The sequence below is a fragment of the Amborella trichopoda genome, chromosome 13, assembly GCF_054954075.1.
Source record: "Amborella trichopoda isolate Santa Cruz 75 chromosome 13, AtrichopodaSantaCruz75HAP2 v2.0, whole genome shotgun sequence".
Lineage (NCBI taxonomy): Eukaryota > Viridiplantae > Streptophyta > Magnoliopsida > Amborellales > Amborellaceae > Amborella > Amborella trichopoda.
In genome coordinates this window covers 1018240-1035787 of record NC_142348.1, presented here as the reverse complement: position 1 = coordinate 1035787, position 17548 = coordinate 1018240, and the positions used below count along the sequence as shown (strand labels likewise).

General features: G+C 33.0%; 2 protein-coding genes across 2 annotated transcripts; one reads left to right on the top strand and one right to left on the bottom strand.

Moving 5' to 3' along the window:
* The first annotated feature begins 186 nt into the window (after positions 1-186).
* LOC18437452 (uncharacterized) lies at positions 187-5864 on the top strand. Its single transcript, XM_006847660.4, has 2 exons — positions 187-816; positions 5472-5864. The coding sequence occupies exons 1-2, from the start codon at positions 595-597 to the stop codon at positions 5700-5702; spliced, it is 453 nt and encodes a 150-aa protein (XP_006847723.1). The 5' UTR covers positions 187-594; the 3' UTR covers positions 5703-5864.
* Positions 5865-11978: 6114 nt separating this feature from the next.
* On the bottom strand, positions 11979-13149 carry LEA18 (Late embryogenesis abundant protein, group 1 protein). Its single transcript, XM_006847659.3, has 2 exons — positions 12913-13149; positions 11979-12483 (listed from the first exon to the last, which is right to left on the bottom strand). The coding sequence occupies exons 1-2, from the start codon at positions 13006-13008 to the stop codon at positions 12214-12216; spliced, it is 366 nt and encodes a 121-aa protein (XP_006847722.2). The 5' UTR covers positions 13009-13149; the 3' UTR covers positions 11979-12213.
* Between the last annotated feature and the right edge of the window lie 4399 nt (positions 13150-17548).

Sequence of the window (17548 nt, the reverse complement as noted above, 5' to 3'; positions counted from 1 at the left end):
AATCGACCTACTCCGCTTATACTCATATTTTTTATTTTTAAATTATTATTATTATTATAAAAATTTTATTTCTTCAAAATGTATAGGATCGTATGAACTAGATCGAGATCAATAAAAATCCAGCAGCAGTAGATTAGTCTAAAAAATTTATCCAAAATTTAAATAACAAAACTGATCACAATACTCAAAAGAGATAGAGCTCTTTAGTGAGAGAAAGTGCGCGTTCGAGGAGAGAGAACGGAGAAGATGGCGTGTTGAAACTTGAAACTAAAAAAAGCCCTTTCCATAAAACGTCACCTTTGTTTGCACCTTCAAGGTAAAGAGAGCGCGCTCCTAAAAACTCCAACCTAGAGACAGATTAGTTAGAGAGAGAGAGAGATATCCCAAGGGAAAAATACCGATAGGGGAGAAAACAGAAAAAGGCCGACCCAGATAGAGAGAGAGAGAGAATTATTAGGACCCCCAACATCCCCTTTTATTGTTTTCCTCCATTGACCCATGTTCATTAGAAGCTCCATTAACCAAGATCTGGTTTTGAATTTGGGTTTTGGGTTTTGGGTTCAGTAAAGGACCGTCGTTTGACTTTTGGGTCCAATGAGGTTTCTCAGGAAGATTGCTAATTTTTTAGGTTTTGTGAGAGATGATCATAGCAACCAGGTGAATGATGGTGATGATGGTGAAGTGGGTTTTGATGGAAACGGTGATGGGGTTAGTGGGACTACGAAGGGATTCAGTGTTCAGGTACCAGTCATGGTGGAGAGGGCTTATCAAGGCCCGGTGATGTCACAGTGTAGCCTTGGTGAAGGTGGAGTTCAGGTATGAAATTCTTCTCAATTCTTGACCTTTTTACCCCATTGATTTTGCTGTGTTTCTGATGAATTTTTGTTCTCTCTAATTGGACTGTTTTTCATGTCTATGGGCCCATTTCATTGGACTGTTTTTCATGGTTATGGGCTCATTTCATTGGTTGGTCTTGTTGAAACTCTCTCTCTCTCTCTCTCTCTCTCTCTCTCTCACATTGGCACACGTGCTTTGATTCACGATTTGGCAATTGTTGAGGTGAGGTTATCATTAGTTATCTGTGCACTGTTGAATTCCTTTTGCTTTTATGTCCCGTTTGGTTTATCCATTTATCTTATTCCTCATTTTTAAGCCTATGAGATTTCTAGTTGTGTGCAGATTGTTTTCCCTCTTTCTTTCATTCTTTCCTTCTCATTTGTCTTACTCGGAATCCTCTGGTTTGTTTTAATCTTGTTCCTACTAAGTCTTGAATTGTATCTATTTGTGTTTCTTCTCAATTTCATACTTTCTAGCATTACTATCAAGTCTTGAACTGTATTTGTTTGTGGTTCTTCTCTTTTCCATGCTTTCTATGATTGTTCTTTTTGGTTTATGGCATTTTAGTTCTTTGTAATAAACTTAAGTTGCATTTGATGCATTGCTTTTGCTTAAATGCAGTTATGTGGCTTTTTTTTTAATCTTTACTGCAGTTCTAGTACTGAAACATAGGTACTCTCACAAATTTTATTCAGTTCTTTTATTTTATTTTATCATTGCAAGTATTATTTAGGCCTCCAGTGATTTTGTTGGTTGGGAGCTTGCAATTTTAGTGCCGTTAAAAATTAGAATATGTTTTATTTTCTTCTTAACTGGTCTGTGAACTAATTTTGGATATTTTATTATGGAGGATAAACTTCTAGTATCAAGTTGCATGGATTGGCACTTGGCACAACAGAAAGGAACGTAGTGCATATCGTTCAATAATACAGTCACATGGGGGGGGCAGTGGGGGAAGAAAGAGAGAGAAAGAGTACTTTCATCAAGCTGTCTGACCTTGTTTGTAGTTTCTTGCTTGTGACAAAATTATTGTAGATTGAATACCCTATAGTACTGCTTGTCCACCATTAAGGTTAGTGTATTTGGAAGGTGTACATACTTTCTTTCTGAATGATGTTAGTTTTACTTACTTTGTTGTGCTAGGGTCATTTTTTTGTTTTTTTTATACCAGAATAAGATCCAGCTTCCGATGCATTATTTTCGTTTGAAAAAAATCATGGGATGGGCTTCCTAAGTATAAGAATTATGAATTCTGGTGAAGAATAATGCCCCAACTTTCGAAAAAGAATCTTTAATTTCCAAGTTTGCTGCATGATAATATTGTATTCTTATATGTATTTATGAGGGTTGGAGTCTGGACATGTGAAAAAGTATAGACAGTGTAAGAAGGAAAGAAAACCTCTTCCATTTATGGTTGATGAATTGAAACCCTAAATTATTTTTGGAGATTTCAAAGAGAGGAAGGTTCATAAAGATGCACCAAGGGTTTCTTCATGAAGTCAAGAAGCAAAGTGATGGAGCCTGAATTTTATTTTCCAGGAAAAACATAAAAAGAAAGAGAAAAAGAAATGGTAGAAGACTGGATATGAATGATGGGAAATCTTTTGACCTTATGTTCATGAAATAAATGTATGGTGAGGCATTGAAATGATGACTTGGAAAAGAAAAATATCATACTGTGGTTGTTGAATTGTCTTAACCTGTTATTGAGGTGTCGATCTTTGCTCCAAGACCAATGTTCAGGCTGATTTGGCATTACTTGTTCGAGTGGGAAGTGCATCCAGAGTTCTTCTTCTTCCTATTTTGCTCAATCTATCATAAAGTAGCAAAACGAAAGGAGCTTCTCATTAAAAATCTAGTCATCTCATTTCAACAAATATTTAGTGGGCAAGTCTAGTTTGGTTCACTGTTCCATAAATCAACCTTGATATAAAGCAAGGGGATGTATTAACTCAAATCTAGAGAGATTAACTCAGTATAAGAAAAATTTTCTAATGATATAGCATAGCCCAGTCAAGTTGCTTTGCAATTTCATTTGTGGATCTGTTGTGAGATTCATTTATTTCTTACTTTCTTTACATCTCACATGGTTTAAAGTTGAGCTAATTGGGCCTCTAGTCAATGAGGTTTGCATAAAGTCTTGAGTGAATTTTTTGGGGGAAAGTATATTTAAAAGTAGTGACGTTTGAAACAATTAGCGAGTTTGAGAAGAATTAGTAAAACAAGAAAAAGAATGCTCTAGGAATTGGGCTTGTGCTTGATTATTTAGTTGTTTGTTATTCTCTACATCGCAAGTTTGTTTCCTACTGCTGAACTATCCAAAAGAAAAAATGAAGATAATAAACCAAGAGATACACGTAACAGAAGCTTGAGGTATATTATGAAATCACATTGAACCCGAAGAGTTTAAATTATCAGGAATGCTTTGTGATTGCTTTATCTCGTAGAAGGAATTTTTTTTTTTTCTTTTATATCAAAGGAGCAGTTAACTTTGAAAAGCCAAAAAGATGCTGTGATTGCCCGCCCATTCTATGAGCAAAGAGAGCCGCTTACACTCACTACCTTCTGCAACTCTTCTTCACTCAATGAGGTGAGCATTCTTGCCTGAACTGAGCCTTTATAACTGAACAACTTTCACATGAACTCTCATAGGCATGAAGCAGAGCGGATTGCGAAGCTTTTTAATGAGAGCCTTCACTCACGCAGCTCTCTTGCTTAATGAGATCTTAGCTTGCCATCAAACCCCAACTCTGACTTATCTAAATAACTAAACAGATGAGTACATTAGAAAAATGAAAAGATATAAAGGCCCTTGCACTGGTCAAGAAATAAGGCCCTCTTGTATGAAAGTTGCTCCTCTTTCTTGGGGGAGAAAAAGCACCATAGAAGCTAGAGATTTAAGTTTCGTATTAAGATTTTTTTTTTTGGCCAACGATCTATCGAATCTAACCTCTATGTGGTTGGCATATGACAATGCCAATGCGCATTTCCAATGGTATGGTGTGTCTTGCTATGTGGATATTGGATTTATGTAATATTATTATTGACAGTTTGCTGTTGACTCACAATCAGTCCACATATACACAGACCCACTCTGATAAACCCACGAGCAAAAAAAGTAATAAAATTGTTAAGATCTAATGTATAGAAAATCTATTTTCTTCAATAAATAGGCTGAAAAATAATTTTTGAAGAATAATCCAAGAATCCCCATGCTTTGGACATGGGCCCAGAGTCTACAGCTTAAGTTAATTATGGGAAAAGCTTTTCCTAAGTCTACATGAAATTGATGCTGTTCGTTCTATAAAGTGGTTCATGATATAATAGAGTATCACTTTTGTGACTTGTGTGTGTGTGTGTGTGTGGGTGTGTGTGAGGGAGGAGCCTCAGATGCTTATTCTTTGGAATCTTAATTTGCAACAACTACTCCCATATTTCTGGGTCGAATACAAAATGTTTCCTTTCATATCAGTGGTGTGCATGTGTTACCCCATGTCAGCAGCCAACTAATGAATAATATGTGGCAATACGATTTTGTTAGATGGTTTCTCATTTCAAGCGCACGAGATCATTTTACATTTTCAAGTATTAGAGAAGCCCATCGTAGGTTACAAACTAACAAAGCTATGCTTGGATAGTTGGGTAATGAAGATAGGCTAACACATACAGAAAAGTACAGATATGATGCTGCTGTCTACATTTCGCTTTATTTCCAAATTCCAAGTTTATTAGCATTATGGTTCTTCTACCTATTGCTTGATGTTGATAAATTACCTAGGAAAACCATTTAATAGGTCAATAGAACAAATTGAATCAAGAAAAAAGTCTCCGAAGCAAACAAAACTTTTCAGATTCTTGATAAGTCTAGATTGGTTGCATTTTGCATATATAGGTTTAATATTGTGTTATTCTCTTTCTTTTAGCTATCTGTAGAGAGTGAAAGTACAAGACTTGTTACTTGAATTACTTTCTCTGTCTAGAGAGATGTTGACAGTGCAAGTGTCTTGCATAGATAACTGTCACCACTTAATTGTTCATGAACATACAACATTCTATGCTACATTCTTTTTTGCATTTGAGATGCTTCCCCTGTGGACACTTGTTTCTGTAACAGTTTAAATCAAATCAATAGTGCCAGAATACAGAAGGATTGCATATTTAAATTTTGAAATGCCTTGAAAACTTTCTGATGTTTTATGTTCTATTTTTCCTGACTGGTTTCTCTTCTTTGGTTTCTATAGTTTGTTATTTCTTTTATATGCTTACCAACCAATTTTTTAAGCAAATAAAGTTGAAAAAGATTTTAAGAAAAAAAGCCAATGGACACCCATTTTTATCTCTGACTTCCTGAGAGAGATTTCAAGAATTTCAAGAAAACAAAGCCATAAAGACTTGTGATTGCATTGAGTTCCATGGGAAATATTCATTACTTTAGCAGTTGGACTGGTACTAAACCCGTATTTTCCATCATTTCCATTTCTTTCACTGTATCAGCCCCAATAACAATCACAATTGGTTTTAGTGAACCATGATCTGTCTTGATATTTTTTCCAGCCAAAATATGACTAATATCTGAAACCATGAACAACTAATTCACCATGGCCTCTTGCGTCCTGTGGTGCGCAAAATGACAGGGCTTTAAATGGTATGCAAAAAGGCTTCAAATGGATGAAGATGGTGATGTCGCCGAGGAATTCTTTGATGAGGTTCTGCCTGAACCATCGGAATCCAACACGCAAAAAGCAAAACCCACTTTTCGACTAAAGTATGCAATACGCCCTGCTAAGGTTGGTAGCCAAGCAATTGCCATTGATGGAAATATTCATCAAAGTGTAGAGTGTAAGGGGAGATTGCAATGGGTTTGATGGACTTTCTTGGGTATGTACTTCTTCGTTTGGTGGAACCAAGGCAAATTGCAGCGGGTTTGAAAGTAGAGCGTTGATTGTCTTGGTTGGTTTCTGGTTTTCGTCCCCTTGCTTGATGGACAAAGTGCTAATTCTTTCAATTAAGTCAAGTGTATTCCAGTATGGGTGCTCTCTCTCTCTCTCTCTCTCTCTCTCTCTCTCTCTCTCCATATATATCTATATATATATATATATGTGTGTGTGTGTGTGTGAGAGATTTGGGAGTTAAAATCGGTCTGTGGTGCTTCAGGTGGATACTTCCTCAATTGGGTCCTAGTTGGACATGGACTTTGACCTAGGCCCCGGTTGGGTCCAGATTATTGGACCTAGACCGACCCACCAGGTTGTATTGGGTTCAGGCTTAAATTAAAAAATGTTTTTATAAAAGTTTTTAACACATTTATAATATGTAAAAACTATGACTCTATCAGGTTGGATTTGTCTGGGTCAACTCCAACCTAGATGCGACCCACTGGATAAAATCCTGGATGGAACTGGATTTAATCCGCTGGTTCCAATATTTGGGTCTGAACCCCAGCCTGGGTCAACCTATCAGTTCCGTAGGTCGACCAAACCTGATTGCCACCCTATCTGTAATGCAGTTGTAATGTAGAGCATGCCCCTGCTCCTAGGTATCAGGGACCACCAACTCAAGAGTGGCATATATTACAGATAACTAAATTGTTTTTTCACTTAGCAACCAAATGTGTCATGGGAGGCATGGTGTGATCATGTGGCCTTAAAAAATATGTTCATAAGTGTCATCACCATTCAGTAGTGATGGTGATGGTGATGGTGATGGCAAGAGCAGGACTCACCACAACATAATGCCACCCACTGCTTTCCTCTGTCCATGCCTTAGTAATGGTGAAGACACTAATGATTATGGAGAATGGAGATTTTATTATTATGTGGATCATATTATGCCTTCGTTAGAAGATTGCATAAAGAAATAAATTTTAACTTGATTTTAATGGGTTTGCTCCACATTTCTTTTACTCCTAGTTCTGCCCATGATTAGATGAAAATTAGAATTAAGCGAAGGTTATATAACACAGTCGTAAGCATAATGATTTTTTTGTGCATGTCAATACACTAAGCACACGATATGAATCATTTAGGAAACTATTTTTTCATTTTTAACATTTTTTTTTAAAATATAAAAATGCTTATATCACCTAAAATCTTATAATTCTTTTTGAAGATGATATAAAAATATTTTGTATCTGAAAAGATTAGTTTTGATATTAGCATTCTTGAGGATTATTCTATATTACACTAACAAACACATTAAAAAAATCTATGCAGTGTAGAAAAAATCAAAACATAACGGTTAACCAGACATGGGCCCAGAAGCGGTTCAACCATTCTCATTGGGCAAGTCTCAAGCTGTCAAAAAAATGTTGAATAAATAAAAAAATACCAAAAAAAAATATAGTAAAATATGAAAAGTATATTAAAGAATGATTAAACAAAATACTTCCAAGTGAAGTTAAAAATTAATGAAAAATGGATTTTAAAGAATCAATTTGTATATCCATAAGTATTTTTAAAAATTTAAAAAAATGAGAAAATGTATAAATAAATATTAATGGCCAGAACAATTTATTTGCTATAATGATAAAAAACAAAAATGCATTACAAATAAAATCCCTTATTTTTTTAAGATTTTATATAATATTTCTACAAAAATTTAAAAATACTCGGCCGTTCATCAAAACCTGCCGTAACCATAACCGACCCGTTCTAACCGGGCAGTTACCCATTAGAACCCCGACTTTTCCTTCAATGCATCTATGCAACCTAGGGCCATGACCAAGTTTTTACTGTTTATTGTTCCTAAGCACGAGGCTTTAGACCACTTTAGGTTTCAATTTTGGACCGTAGAGGCATGACCCACATCTCAACCTTTAGCAAATAAAGGACATGTAAAGGTCTTTATAAGATGAAGCCAAGGCCAGAGTCTTTTATTACTCTTCCTTAGACTACTTTAGGTTTCAATGTGGTTGTATTTTTTTGTAACATGACCACCATTTCAATGTTGCAGATTTATTTATTTTATTTTATTAATATTTTTATTTATTTATTTATTTTTATTTTTATTTTTTATTTTTTATTTTTTTAGTAATTAAGTGGAAAAGAGAGGTCTCTATCCAATTTTTTAAGTAGATTAAAAAATTAGGAGTTAATTTTTTGAAGATATTAATAAGATAATATTAATGGTGGGAATGAAAATAACAACATGGCTAAGATTGTTTAAGATGGAAAGGGTTGAATTAGCGCTGGCTATTTGGATTAGCATCCGTATCCAACAACACCTGGCCAAAGCGCTTCAAGAATTTTGTAAAAGTTATTTTATAATGGGAAAAGTTTATATAGAGCCTACGCTCTAAACAATCAAGTCAGAGCCTACCTCAAATCTTCACTAGAAGAGGTTGTTTTGATCCTCAAATATCATCAAATTGATCATCTCGACATCAAGATACGTGGACATGATAAAAAAAATAGATTTCAAGTTTTGGAAGTAGTGCATCTTATAACACATTTTTTGACCATCAATTTTTAAGGTTTTCAATTTTCACAAAGATCTTTATTTCCATACGCGTGTCATTGAAACTAGATTCTGTTTGTAAGAAACGGAATAGATGAAATATAATTTAAAACTATCACAAAACTTTTCAATATTAAAACCATATTTCTCAATACTATTTGAAGGTGGGCTCTAATTTGATTGTTTAGAGCCTCGACTCTGTACAAACCATACCATTTAATAATTCATTGTATGACAAAGGAAAAATTTTATATATAGCAGACGCTCTAAACAATCAAATTTGAGCCTATCTCAAAGTTTTCGTAGAAGAAGTTGTTTTGATGCCCAAATATCCTCAAATTGATCATCTCCACATCAAGAAGCATAGACATGAGAAAAAAAAATATTTCAAGTTTTAGAAATAGTGTATTTTGTGACGCATGTGTTTGACCGTCAATATTCAAGATTTTCATAGATCTATCGATCTACACTATTTTTAAAACTTTTATAAATTAAAATTAAAATATATTTTAAAGCTATTACAAAGGTTTCCAGTATTGAAACCGCATTTCTCAATACTATTTGAATGTAAGTTCTAATTTGATTGTTTAGAGCCTAGGCTCTATACAAACCACACCCATATCTAAAAGGTCTAAGCTTTATGAAAACATGGTAGAACCTCACTTTCGAATCCTCACCGAGAAAGCACTTTAGCCATTGAAAATCTCCATAATTTCTTTAAAATCAATTCCCAAAATCAACTATAATACAAATCTTACATATATGTGAAAACTTATTTCTAGGGCAAAATAGACGGTTTAGATAACGTATCACAATATATACTATTTTCAAGGCTTAAAATCTTACTTTTTCACAACCATAATTGATTTGAAGATTTTTTAATGCTAGAACTACAATTTTCAATCAAAATATTCTCCTTTGAAAATCTAGATTTTTTAATGCTAGAACTACAATTTTCAATCAAAATATTCTCCTTTGAAAATCTAACAAATTTTAAGATGCACCAAATTTACACCATCAAGTTTAAATAAACAGTATAAACCACTAACCTAACTTCTATAAAAGTAGATGCCGCCTTGTATAAACTGCACTCCTTAAATTATTGACGGTACGCTAGTTAATGATTAATAATGACATAGAAAATAAATACAAGTCTTATAGCTCTTTTGAGGCTCAGCATACGCCATTCCCATTCCCATTGATGGGTGTTTTTCAGTTCCCTTCTACTGAAGAGGTCCATTGGAGGTTAAAGAGGTCCATTGGAAGAATTTAAAGGTCTTCTAACCCAATAGAAGAATAGAATTAGGGCAATGATCTAAGGGTGCGGTTTCTATAAGGTTGCAACCTTGAACAATCCAATTAAGGTGCACTTTAAATTTTTATCATATCATATAATTTTGTTATAAAAAATTATTGATATTATCTTAAAATCTATTTTTTTTTACTTAATTAAAAAAATTTAATTTTAAAAAATAATTAAAATTAAATAAATCCGTAACTATATGAAAATCTTAAAAATGAACAGCCTAGATAATGTGTTGCAAGATGCACTATTTTCAAAACTCAAAAACCTTTTTTTTTTCATATTCATACATCTCGATGTCGAGATGATCAATTAAAGTATTTTTTCAACATTAAAACAATATTTTCAATCGATTTTTGAAGTGCATATGTTATTCTACAATTTAAAATTACAATTATATACATTTTTTCTTTTAAAATTACAATTATATACATTTTTTCTTTTAAAATTACAACTTTATATACATTTTTTTGCCAATAGAACAATAAAATTAAGACAATGATCTAATACAACGGTTATATTATAGTGTAATACATCCACACTTCTAAAAAAAGCATATATGGCCCAAACTTTTACACACATTTTTCTTCTCAATAGTCAATCCCAAAAAAAAAAAAACACATTTGATTTGAACTTTAGTTACGGTCAAAGTAAATCCCCAACAACGAATCTAAACCATTCATTGAATTTTAAAATCTTAACTTTTAAAAATTCAAAATTATTATTTTTTAATATTATTCATCTAATACAAATAAAACTATCTTAAAAAATAAAAATAAAAAAAATCTTTCTAAAACTTAAATCTAAACATCTTATGAAAAACTTAAATCTAAACATCATATCAAGATTGACGGCCTTTGTTATTTGAGTTAAAAAAATACTTTCTCGATTATTTTTTCAAAAATTTAATAGTTTTTAAATTACTTTTTCAAAATTTTCCTTGGTTCGTTAGAATTAAAAAAGTGTAGGTTCTAAAATTTGGATCAAACAAATGCTCTAACATGATTTTTTTTAATATTATTGCATTATATTACTACATAGCCATAAAATCAATACCCATTATCTACTTTTGAATTATCTATACTTGAAATAAGAAGATCACAATCATGTCCACCGTCAAAATGAAGGGTTGGAAGTCTACCATTGATCATACTCAAAACTCCAAAAAAAGAAAAACTTGTGTGAACTTCAATTGTGATCAGATTCAAAATTCCCCAAAAGCCTTTGTGAGCTTCGAACACAAATTTATCCATATGACTAGATATGAGAGTTTTTTAAACCAGTTAATATGTGTGAATATATTTTTATAATATTTTCACGTGTACCAAACTCGACCTTAGCGATCTACCCAAATTGTTAGATTATATCCATTAATCGAGCAAATCTATATACACTTTAAAATCCTAAAATTTAACCGTCCCAAGTATTACACTACTTTTTAGGATTTTGAGATTATTCTTGTGTCGAAGTCGATATGATCGGACATTCTTGTAAATCGCCAGTCTCGTGTAAGTTTATTTTTAAAGTAAAACTTATGTCAAAACTTGTGATGGCTTCAAAATCCATTTGAAAGCCTAATTACAAAAAATTTTAAAAATGAAGATATCAAAAATAATACAAGTCTTAACTCAATCCACAAGTCCTACATAGCAGTCCAAAGAATTAGAGACTATTTTTCATCATATCTACATATCTCGAGGTAGAATTAAGCTTCACATAACTCTCTTTTCTACAATATAATTCTTTGGTACACTCTTTACAAATCTCGCACAATACCAACCTCTAATAAAACGATTGATATTTTTTGTGGACTTTTACCTTTGTTAGTGCACATAGTCCTGACATGCGCACTCTATTTATACCGTGCTATCAAACCAATAGTTCGACCAGTAGTCTGGCCGATCCATGGACATCAACCTTCCGTCTGTATCCTATGTTAAACGAGTCTGTATACTATACTAAACGAATGGTTCGACTGGTGGCCCGACCGATTAAACCGGAGACCATTAACCATAAGATCGAAACAAAAACAAACAAAAAAAATACACCGACTAAATTATTTTTTACCAATTTTGGCACCGATATTGACCGATTCAATAAACAAAATAGTACTAACTAGTATCTTATTTTACCAATTTTAACACCGATATTGACGAATTCAATAAACAAAATAATACTAATTTTTTTAATATATTACATATTTTTAAATTATTATTCATATTTTTATCTCTTAGATTGTTCAAATCGAAGTAAATCAATAGACTTCCAATCAAACCAGTTCTTAGTAATCACAAAAACTATATTAATCAATCGAAGTATATTTAAAAATACCACTTCCTCCTGTAGGGGTCAGGCTTAATTAATGTAATTAACACGCCCAATATAGGTAATTAATTTACAAGCTTCGAATTCATAATACTAATAAGCAATACATACATTGCTGCACTCCCAGTCCCACTCCAAATAAGAAGCTCAACAGAGCCTCACGCCCCACATTCAAAAATAAAATAAAATAAAATAAAAATCGCACCAAAATCAAGTGTGCAAGGAAGACTGAAAACACAGACCTCGAAAAACCAGAGAGAGAGAGAGAGAGAGGCATAAAAAAACCAGAGAGATTACAAATATTTGCTTGGAGGTGGAGCTCCGGCAGTGGGGTAGACGGTATCACAAGTATCCACTTCATGGTGAAGGCCAAGGCCATGGGCATGGGTGCGTATACCAGCTTCAGGGACATGCAAACTATGGGAGTGCTTGGCATGCTCCTTTTCAGCCTTGTGCTCCGCCTTGGCTCCGTGATGCTGCATCTTCGCCTCGGCAACCTTTGCTTTCTCACGCTCATCTGCAATCTCCTTTTCCTCTTTGTTCCTTGCTCTTGCCTTCTCAGCCTGCAAAATCTCTCAACACTAACATTAAGGAACAAATATCAATTTTTTCTATGCCTTGTACCATGGAAAAAGCAACCCACTAGAACCTACTTTTATGGTGTTTTTTTCCCTCCTTGCATGAAAATAACAGTAATAACAAAATCTTCAAAAAATAACACGACCGAATATATCTTCTCCACATCATTTTCAATCTATAAATTCCTGAATATCTTGAAAAAATATACCAAGATTTTCATGGTTCTTCTTTTTCCTTTTTCCACGTTGTTTTCAATAAAAGAATGACCTATTAATCTTCCTGTCTATTTTCAAGATTTTCAGAATGATATTCCATAAATTGTTAAAGAAAGACAATAATATTAAAAAATAATACTTTTCCATATTATTTTCAATAAATTGTTCAAAAAAGGAAATCAATATTTAAATTTGTACCTTTTCCTCAGCTTTGGCCTTATAAATATCAGCATGCTCCTTAGCTGAGCTCACCATGTTGCTCACCTTCTCCTTTGCACTCGCCATTGCTTGCATTTTCTCCCTCTAAATCTCAATCACAATTTTCTCTCTAAATCTCAATAACTAAAGAAACCCAATTAATCAGCAGCAAAAATAACGCCAAAATTATTTTTTTCTATTTTTTGACCTTTCCTTTTTCTTTTTTATCGACAACAAAAGCAAACCTTGTGCCCCTTTATTGAGCCTTTGCTTTTTGTCCGAAAGCTCACTACATGCTGCCACGTGTACGAAACGTGGTGTGGCGATAGCGCGCATGAAGTCGTAGGGCTCAGCTTGCGCCACGTTTTAGGGTTCATAATAGTCTTCGCCCACGTAGCATCCAACGATCTCCCTCAAACGGACGGTCCAGAAAATTCCTTTTGAAATTGTCTCTTTATTCGTTCAAAAAGATATTAAATGTTCAATTTTGGAGGGAAATTTAAACAGCAAATTTCTCTATTTTTTAATGAAAAAGTAGATTAGATTTTCTACTATTCACATTTTACTCTCATTGCCCCATTGTTGTTTTGGTGTATAATGTATTAATGTAAGTTTTTAACTATTCATTAAATTAAAAAAAAAGTTTATATAAGATTGTAATTTTAAAATATAGAATCAAAATTGTACATCAAAAATCCATCATAAAAGGTTGTTTGGATGTTGAAAAATCCTCAAATTGATCATCTCAACATATAAGAATGTGTAAATAAACCACTATTTGAAGTCCACAAAATAGTGTCTTCCAACATATTATCTGGACCGTCTGTTTTCAAGATTTTCATATGTTTATATATCCACTTGATTTTAACCATTTATATAGTTTAAAATTTTATAAATAGATTTTCAACCCATCTTAAAAAATATATATTAAAATTATATTTATGACAAAATTTTGAGATGCTCCTTAATTAGATTGTTTAAAGTTAAACCAGATCAATCTAAAAAAAAACAAATGATTGCCTTAAGTTCGTAAACATATTCCGGACATTTCTAGTTTAACTAAAATTAAAATATTATACTATTATCAAAAGAAAAATTATTGTATGCATGGGGGCGCAGTCACTAAGTGACATAACATCCATCTTAATTCCAAATAGACGGACCCTACAAAAGAGTTAAAATCAATAGCCTAAATATATATATAATTTATCAGTTTTAGTTTGAAATTTTTATTTTTATATATTTGTGATCTCCATATTAGGGATTACGTATTTTTTAAAAAATTAGGTTCAATAGCCATCTGAAAAATAGTTTTTTAATAAGGAACTCATTTTTATAGATGAGTCCGAAGTCTTATAGAAACTTTGCCTTATCAAAACTTCAATCTCTATTGTAAAATATGATGCAAATAATTATTTTTAATTCTTAAAATAAAAGTATGGCTTGTCTTACATTGAGATTACTCATTTATGCATATTGTTTCTGAACCGCAAAAACATTTTGTCCCATAAAATATGGCTAGTCTTATTGCCGTCCCATAGAATTTTCCCTTCATTCTCATTGGTACGTAGCGACACATAAAACCCTAAATGCACATCTCCACTTCGCCCATCCAACTCTAATTCTATGTGTAACGTCTTTCTCGATCTCTCAATTCTCTTGGATTATTGACCCTAGATATCGGAAAGAATATCTTCTAGGTATTTATTGTTCATCAATATTTAACTACTTCCTTGTTTCTACTCCTGTTATTATTAAATTTGCATTCCATGTATTATGTCTTAATCTTGCTAATTTTAAAACCTTTAGTTTCTAGAGCATCCTTCCAATGTTCTAACTTTACGTTAACGTTATTTCTAATCTCATCGATCAAACTATGTCATCCAACAATAACATACACCACAGTACTTCATCTTGCAAGAGCCTAGTTAACTCATCTATAACCCAAAAAAAGATATAAGGGCTTGGCGCTGACCCCTGATACAGGCCCATTGTTACTAAGAACTCACATATCTGTCCCCTAGTTGTTCGTACACTAGTTAGTGCTCCCTCGTACATGTCTCTCTATGTTAATATAGCCTTTGGTGTTTCTTTTTTTTTTTCGTACATCCACTAAATTAATTATCAAGGTGTCTTATTATATTCTTTCTTTAAATCAATAAAGACCATGTGGCTAAATTGGAAAATGGCTTCGATAGTTAACTTTCATGACATAAAATCAAGCAAAATACAATCATTTCAAGTCTTAGCCATTGCTCAATCACTTTCCTACAACTTCATAATATAACTCATAAGTTTAATCCCTTGATAGTTCGTACAATTCTATATATCTCTGATAGTTCGTACAATTCTATATATCTCATTTATTCTTGTAAGTAGGTACCATAATACAATCATTTCAAGTCTTAGCCATTGCTCAATCACTTTCCTACAGCTTCATAATATAACTCATAAGTTTAATCCCTTGATAGTTCGTACAATTCTATATATCTCATTTATTCTTGTAAGTAGGTACCACAATACTTTTTCTTCATTTGTCTGATATTTTCTTTGTTTTCAACACATTGTTGAATAATTTGGTAAGCATATGCCAATATCCCCAATGCACTTCCAAACTTTTATTGTGATATCATCTGGTCTTAAAGCATTTCCTATTTTCATCTTTTTCAAAACTTCAGATATCCCAATCTTGCGAATGTAACTATGACCTCTGCCCTCATTTATGTCGTAGATTCCTCTAAACGTTGTGTTCCTATAGTATTTGTCATTTAATAATTTTTGAAAATATGTTATCCACCTTTCGTTGACCACATCATCTTTCACCAAGATCTTCTGATACTCACTCTTAATGCATCTAATATGATCTAGATCCTTATACTTATTATCTCTCATTTTTGCTCATTTGAATACATCTTTTTCGCCTTCTTTTGTCTCCAGCATATGCTTTAAATTTAGCCATACAAGTTTTGATCATTTCTATTACATAACCATGCTTTATAATATAATCGTTTTTCACTAATAACCTTTTGAATCTCTTCACTCAACCACCAAATTTCTTTGTCAAAATTTTTTTCCCTCTAGTTTTTCTTAAAACTTCTTTCGCCACTTTCTTAATATAGAAGATCATCTTATTCCACATAGTACTAATTTCGTGAATAGAATTCCATTTTCCTTTTTAACTAATTTATCACGTAGTTTCACTCTTTCTCTTCCAACCCTTTAGGTAGACATCCATAACCATGGCCCTGTGTTGTGTGGTCAAATTCTCTCCTAGGATAACCTTGCAGCCTTTACATGATGGTTGATCTATTTTCTTGACTAGAATGATGTCTATCTGGCTTTTATACGCTCTACTTTTATAAGTTATTAAATGTTCATCTTGTTTTCTTAAGTAGGTGTTTTTTATTGCAATGTCGTAGGCCATAGCAAAATCCGGACTAGTTTCACTCATCTCATTTATTTCCCCAAAATCATATCCCTTATATACCATTTCGTGTCGTCTACTATCTTTTCCTACATGACCATTTAAGTCCTCTCTTAAAAATGTCATCTCTTCATTTAGTATTTTTTGGACTACCTTATGCATGTCCTCCCATAATTGTCTCTTAATTTTATCTTCTACTCCCTACCTGTCGTGTATATACCTCCCCAAACATGAGTTTGATTAATGGAAGCCAATTAACTACTCTCTTGACATTAACTACTTTATCTGTTTAATATTTATATACTATTATACCTACAACATTTCCCTTTTTCACTTAGCTTCCTATAAATAAGCTATGTTAACTCTTATGCATCTCATTGTATCACTAACTCCGTGCTCTTACCTGTTAGCATTCTTACATTCAATATGATTATACGGATCCTACTATCTTAGACTAATTTATTTAGAATGACGCCGGAACCCTTGCTTGCTTATCATCACAATTGGGCGTTGTTTGCGGTGCATCGCTTTGGGGACATACCCTAGCTAACTTTTGCTCATTTCTTACCGCATCTATGTATCGATGCAACATATTGCTTTGGGGGAACGCTCTACATATGCCTTGCTTATTTCTCAGTGTAGCCAGGTTGTACAGTTGTCCCTTAAGGGTAACACCCTATCATGAGCATATAACACCTTTACATGATAAGATGTGGCAAAATTTTATGCTACCTATTTATCTAACGCAACCCACCTTTTTTATCTGGGCTTGGAATGAATTAAGGGAAAGTTTAAGATCCTTAGCATTATTAGATCAAGAGCATCCGAAACACTAAAAGGAAAATTATAAAAAAGTAAAGGCTCTAAAGGAAGGAGAAAAACGGAATGTGGAACAATCCTTAGGCTTGTAAATACTTGAGGTAGTGAACCGCTGGTGGTGGTGTTACATATCATGCACTCTCTTCTAATTCCAAAAATCATGCCATTGACTTAACCATACTAGGAACATTGAACTCTTTCTATTCTATAGTCTTTTCCACCTTATCAAAAGAACCAAGATTATCTTTTCATAATTTTAGTCTAATGCCCAAAGATTAACTAATGTAGCTAATAGAATGTAGTTATCACACCCCAAGTTTTATAGCATTAAAATTCTTTGAGTTATGACAAGCTATTCTTAAAAAACAAAACAAATTCGAAATTTTTACTATA

Bases quoted from the DNA above. Each gene is read 5' to 3' on its own strand.
- LOC18437452 (XM_006847660.4), top strand. From the start codon at position 595: ATGAGGTTTCTCAGGAAGATTGCTAATTTTTTAGGTTTTGTGAGAGAT. The intron at 817-5,471 runs GTATGAAATTCT...GCAAAATGACAG, and splicing joins TTGGTGAAGGTGGAGTTCAG to GGCTTTAAATGGTATGCAAA.
- LEA18 (XM_006847659.3), bottom strand. From the start codon at position 13,008: ATGCAAGCAATGGCGAGTGCAAAGGAGAAGGTGAGCAACATGGTGAGC. The intron at 12,484-12,912 runs GTACAAATTTAA...GAGATTTTGCAG, and splicing joins AGGCCAAAGCTGAGGAAAAG to GCTGAGAAGGCAAGAGCAAG.